The following is a 6121-nucleotide window of genomic DNA, read 5'->3' as shown; positions in this document are numbered from 1 at the left end:
TATCGATTCATCGATATTTGGTAGACCATTGATACTAAATGGTAGGGTAGAAACGAGACAAGATGCTTCACTATCCTTTTTAAATTTCTTGTTTTTTACACTTAGGTAAATGCCATTGAATTTATTGGGAAGAGGATACCCAATAAGAGTGGGCTCCTTTACACCACATATTTTGGCCACATTATTGTTTTCTACTCAAGTGATTAGTATAGTGAAAAGTCATTCTCCTTTTTTTTTTCATTTCTTTTTGGGGGTTTAAAATGCACCTATCCATATCAAGCTTTCCTAAACACGAAGCAAATGTTATGGGATTAGTTATTTAGTCTAATCATCCAGCTTTTAAGTGATGGACAAGCCATGTGATTATAATCTAATTCATCCATCTCACCCTCCATCGCCAGTTCAATTTCCACTTAGGTAACCACAAAATGACGTATAGAACGCGTATGGAATAGTAAACGTGAAAAAGGAAAGAAAAATAACAATAAAGTAACCTCGTAATCAATTTATATCTTACAAAAACAATTTCGATGAATTTAAGAACAGTTCATTAATCACGAATTCCCAAAAGTCAATATAAATCAAGAAACATACCAAATATAATTAAAGAAAGTAGAGGAAGACATTACTCAGCCTATAATAAAAGTCGTGAAAGTCTATATAGTATTGTAATAACACTAATTAAACACTTACTAGTTAAACTAGAAAATAGGTCAAATAATATTTTTCTAAATATTTGATTACTTTACAATTATACAGTTCAAGTGATATATTGTTTATATTGTTTACATGCATATCTATAACTAATGAGTTAATAGAAACTCATTCTTAAAAAAGCATCATGTTTAGAATTCTCTAAAGGCAATATTCATGCATCTAAGTCACCTAACATTAGAGGAGGTACTAATTATTATGTAACAAAATTTCCTAATTTTTTTACAAATAACACATTATTGCTCATATTAATTATTGCACTATATATATAATATTAATGTTGGTGAAAACACCTTATTGTGTGACATCTATATATATATTATGTCATTTGCTTTGAACGAAGATGAGAATTCATTCAAAATTGATTAAACTAGTCTTTTTACAAATAAATTGATTTTCGCGTGTCAAACTCAAACAATTCCTCATGTCAAACAAAAAAAACATTATGCAATTGGAATGTCGAAATCTTAAAAAATAAAATATTAAAATCAGACAAATAATTATTTCATATTCTTTTGCTTGGTAGTCCCGACAACTCGTTTCATTAGCACAAATATTAAGTTTAAAAAAATAATGAATATCTCATAATCAATTTCACATATTTGTGAGGATTGATAGTGTAAAATTGAAGCAAACCAAAATGCTAAGCAAATTAAAATCATGGGTATTGGGATGGGACATGTTTGGTGTGGAATTATAATTGGATTGGGGAAGGAAACATCTTCTCATTGTCATATTGGAGTATGATGATTTGTATGATAGTTTCCAAAACAAAAGTCAAACAGGCCCTGTTGGGTGGAGGGGAAACCTTCATGTCCTTGCTTGGTAGTTCTTTGCTCTAATTTTTGTGCCTGATCAATTACCTTTGCTCTCTGCATTACATATGGTAAAACATTTATAACAAGAAACTTAACATCTTTTCATCGCAAATTTGTATTGTATTTGTCACATTACCTGCATTTCTTCGGAAACATCGTTCTCTAATGAGTTGAAATCGTAATATGTACTCGCTGTTGTCATTTTCATTGATAGAAACTGAAAAAACAATTAATCAAATGTTTAATTTAGACTTACAAATGTATATATATATTTAAATTAATTAATATAATTTTGTTAACTCACCTCAACCTGATTTTGCAAGGATTGTACATAATTAATTATCTCATCCAACATCATAGCCATGCCCATAGTCTGTTATTCAATAAACCCAGTTTAGAAATTAATAAACTATATATAGTAATTATAATAATATTATTAATTTAAAAAATATATATATTAATAATTAAATAATGTCTCTTACTTTATAACATCCTGGCACAATATCTTGTAAGCACCTCAGTCTCTCATTGATTTTTTCTCTTCTAACCTAATCCATGACAAATATTTAATTAGTCTCAAAAACAACTTCATAATTATACAATAATAATTTTAATAATAATAACTTAAAATTAAATTTTGGCAAATACCCTTTCTGCCAAACTATGACTATCAGTAGCTTGGCCTCTTTTAGCTCTAACATGCACAACATCTTTTGAGTCCTTATCTATGATCTTCATCCTCTTCCCTCTTCTTGAACCCTAAAAAAAAATTTAAAAAAAAAAATCAACTAATGGTCAGATTAATGGGGGATTAAATCACAATTCTAATCAATTATACAAAAAAAAAAAGATTACATTTTTCTGCCTAGCTGATCTTTCGTCGTTCTCTGACAGTGGAGGAGATGAGTACTCTTCGGAGCTGCTCTCTCTCCTCTTCTTGAATTCTTGATTTTCCGGCGGCCGGGAACCCATCGGAAAATTGGAGAAAACGGATGTTTGGAAATGATGATCGAATGGGAATGTACCCATCAGATTCTGAATGTTGAGAGTTGAATTCTCCATGGCGGTGGTAGATTGGTTAAAGAGGATATCGGAGAATGGGTTCGCCGGCGGCGCAGTGGTTGTTGAATCGATGTCGTGGAGAGAGAAAGACGGTCGGTCTGACATGAATCCGGCCATGGAGGAGAGAGAAGAGAGATGATGTGTATGTTCTTCTTTATGTTTTTCTTTTCTTTCTCTTATTTGTTTGTTATTTAAATATATATATAGAGAGCCTTGAGGATAAGAATTTTCCTTATTTTAAATATATATATTTAAATTATGATTTTCCACTATTTTGTTATATAGGATATGTTTATTTTAGAATGTTGTCTTCCCATGACAAAATGTTAAAGCATATGGGTCAATGTCCATGAGTAATATTAGATATATTAAACTTATCACTGTCCTCAAGAGTGAGTCACATTTTAGGCTCGTTTATATGGTGAGTGAATTGATGAACAACGCGATATATAAGGGAAATAATACATATTTTTTTTTAGTATGAGACAAACACATATGTTGTTTGATACGTAGAACTCTTTCGATTTTGGATTTTGGTTGGGTGAGACTTTCCATTTGTGGTAGTATGGAGAAGTTTTAATGATAATCAGAATATGAGAAATTAATTTTTATACTTGGTTGTTATTGTATGTGTTGTAAATATTGTGAGACGTTTTCACTGAGATTTCTTATATTATATTGAGGCCACCAAAGTTTAAAATTTGTTAGAGATTATCGAGGATGGCTGAAAAACGTGGATTAGAAATTATAAAAGTAATGAGAATTTAATCCCAAAATTTTTTTTGATCAATTATTTTGAATTTTAATAATATTTGTTTTTGTGTTTAATGATCAATTTATTATTATTATTTTATATTTTAATATATGAATCATCTTTTAAAAAATATCTCCAATTTGTAACTCTTTATTTGGATAGAAGAAAAATATTTAATTTTTAATAATAATAATAAATTTAAAAAGAAATGATAAAAAGTGAACCACTTTGAAGAGGCCACGTGGAAATTCCAGGTTCTGTAATTATGTTCCCTTGATGGGCCCAAATATATCCAATTAGATGGGCCCAATGTATTAATATGCATACCCAATGTATTTATTAACTGTTGTGCTTGTTTTATAATTGGAAGTATGTGAGAGTGGGATCACTTCTCATTAAAGGATGCATTCTTTTTATTATTATATTTTTCGTTTTATTTTTCTTATGACGAAGATTCTTCTAGTATTCTGATGTCGTGTAAATGTGTGATGTTTATATATCTTAGTAGTATATTATTCTAGTTTATTAAATCCGAACCAATTGGTGCGGTAATTGATTCGAACCGAACTGGTCGGTGCAGTTTTTTCCCATTTTGACGAAAGATCGAAAAAAACTCAAAATATGTTGACCGGAATTCGGAGTGGAAATGATGATATGTACATGTCTCGTACCGATCTTCAAATCTAACCGAAAATATGTATTAATGATAATTTTCAATTCGCGATTAATACGTCCATAAAATTTGAAATCATTAAATTATATATATATATATATATATAAAATAAATAAAAATAATATAAATAAGTAAGTTTAAACTTATTACTTAAGAATCTAACTATAACATTTTAACGGACTAAGTTTATATTTTAAAATTTGAAAAAGGTATGATATTTAATTTTTATATTTTATATTAAAATTTTATAATATATATATATAATTTTTTTTTTTTATAAACTGTGTTATGGTCAAAAGTTCAAATTTTGAGCGAAATATATTTTTGAATATTTATAAATAAGATAATTAACTAAATAAATTAATTTATTTTTATTCATTTTAACGTTAAAATATGGAATAATAAGTATTTTGCTCTTTACATTCTATTTTGTTTGAAATATATCTCAATACACTAATTTATTTGATAAAACTCCTCGTCCATCTAACTTTATTTGATTTTACTCCTTTAATATCAACATTGTTAACTTTTTTTTTTTTTTACAGCTAGACAGGCAACATATTTTCGTGCCATTACAACTAGTTTTTTTTTATTAAAAAATACAAAATATTATTTTGAGTTCTTTTTAAATTTAAAGATAAACCATTTATCTTATTCTTCCCTCTTTCTATCAACGCAACACTAACAAGACTTATTTATAATATTTTGTAAGACTTGTGTTACAATTTCTACTATTAATTTTGCCATTTCAATGCCAAGAATATTAATTTCTTGAAGAATGGTCATATTGTTGGTTATGTCGAGCAGACTAATAGCTTCTATAACACTGTTTCTAGATTAATTTTTTTTTAACTTCTGCGCTTTAAATAGTGGTCAAATTTTCATTTGCTAAAGTTATAAGGGACAATTTGTTTGTGGATGTAAATCAATGAAAATTATTTGACTTGTTAGTTGTTTCCACTTTCATTTGAAGTTGTACATGTTCTGCTAATATTCATAATTTGAAGGGTGGATTAGTTCTAACATTTGGTGAGTGTACCAAGATAAATGTTGGGAAAAACGGATATTATATTTTCTACTTGATTAAAAAACTTAGGAGCGAATAAAACAAGTAAAAGAGAAAATAAATAACACAATGCACACATGATATTTTTACCTGGAAAACCTACTCAAATCAAAAAGTAAAAATCACGAGACTTTACGTCCAATTCAAGCTTCACTATCATAAGAGTTGGGAATACAATCAAAGTATAATAACCTTTTAATACAATAAACTCATCTTTAGAGACAATTTTGTATTATGGGACTTGAAAGAATCATTGGGAAGATCATGCAAAAGACATTGTCTTAGATGGCTGGAGAAAAAGAATCAACTGGATTTTGATTTTGAAGATATAACGTATGGATATGACCTGGGAACACTATTCGCTTATTATTATGGTCCCCTTTTATGAATTTTAAAAATAATATGTGGAGAATTGATTAATCTCTGTGTTCTGAAACTTGTATTTATTTAATATTATAAAGAGATTTAAAATTATATGTTAAAATTTATCAACAAGCACCAGTGGTCTAGTGGTAGAATAGTACCCTGCCACGGTACAGACCCGGGTTCAATTCCCGGCTGGTGCATTTATGAAGAATGAGTTCTTCAAATTTTTTTAACTTTTTTTTATTTGTCTAAAACATGAACATCACATTTTTGTAACTTTTTTTTTATTTGTCAAAAACATTAACATTAGATCAAAGCATAATAGTTCTATGTAATATAGATTGTGAAAAGGATGAGAAAATATAGATAATGTTAAATGAAACACTTTGAAATATATTGTTTGGTTACTTTTCCATCCCCTAGCTAGAAAAATATGATTTTTATTTGTCTAAAACATGAACATCACATTTTTGTAACTTTTTTTTATTTGTCAAAAACATTAACATTAGATCAAAGCATAATAGAGGTAAGTCTTCTATGTAATATAGATTGTGAAAAGGATGAAAAAATATAGATAATGTTAAATGAAACACTTTGAAATATATTGTTTGGTTACTTTTCCATCCCCTAGCTAGAAAAATATGATGATTAGTTTTTTTTAGTTTGTA

General features: G+C 28.1%; 1 protein-coding gene and 1 non-coding gene across 2 annotated transcripts; one reads left to right on the top strand and one right to left on the bottom strand.

The window, feature by feature from the left end:
- Positions 1-1258: 1258 nt before the first annotated feature.
- Positions 1259-2751, bottom strand: LOC124932440 (transcription factor BEE 3-like). Its single transcript, XM_047473067.1, has 6 exons — positions 2388-2751; positions 2181-2291; positions 2015-2080; positions 1837-1905; positions 1669-1749; positions 1259-1586 (listed from the first exon to the last, which is right to left on the bottom strand). Exons 1-6 carry the CDS (start codon positions 2709-2711, stop codon positions 1446-1448), a joined length of 792 nt encoding a protein of 263 aa, XP_047329023.1. The 5' UTR covers positions 2712-2751; the 3' UTR covers positions 1259-1445.
- A 2831-nt stretch (positions 2752-5582) lies between these two features.
- Positions 5583-5653, top strand: TRNAG-GCC. The gene has a single exon. It is a non-coding gene; the product is annotated as a tRNA-Gly (tRNA).
- Positions 5654-6121: the final 468 nt, after the last annotated feature.

This window comes from Impatiens glandulifera, chromosome 3, assembly GCF_907164915.1.
Source record: "Impatiens glandulifera chromosome 3, dImpGla2.1, whole genome shotgun sequence".
NCBI lineage: Eukaryota > Viridiplantae > Streptophyta > Magnoliopsida > Ericales > Balsaminaceae > Impatiens > Impatiens glandulifera.
Note: the sequence above shows the minus strand (reverse complement) of the source record. Positions and strands in the feature narration are given on the sequence as shown.

Excerpts from the sequence above, each read along its gene's own strand:
- LOC124932440 (XM_047473067.1), bottom strand. The coding sequence starts at position 2,711 with ATGGCCGGATTCATGTCAGACCGACCGTCTTTCTCTCTCCACGACATC. Across the intron at positions 2,292-2,387 it reads GATCAGCTAGGCAGAAAAAT|GGTTCAAGAAGAGGGAAGAG; the intron begins GTAATCTTTTTT and ends ATTTTTTTTTAG. Across the intron at positions 1,750-1,836 it reads CCTTGCAAAATCAGGTTGAG|TTTCTATCAATGAAAATGAC; the intron begins GTGAGTTAACAA and ends TTGTTTTTTCAG.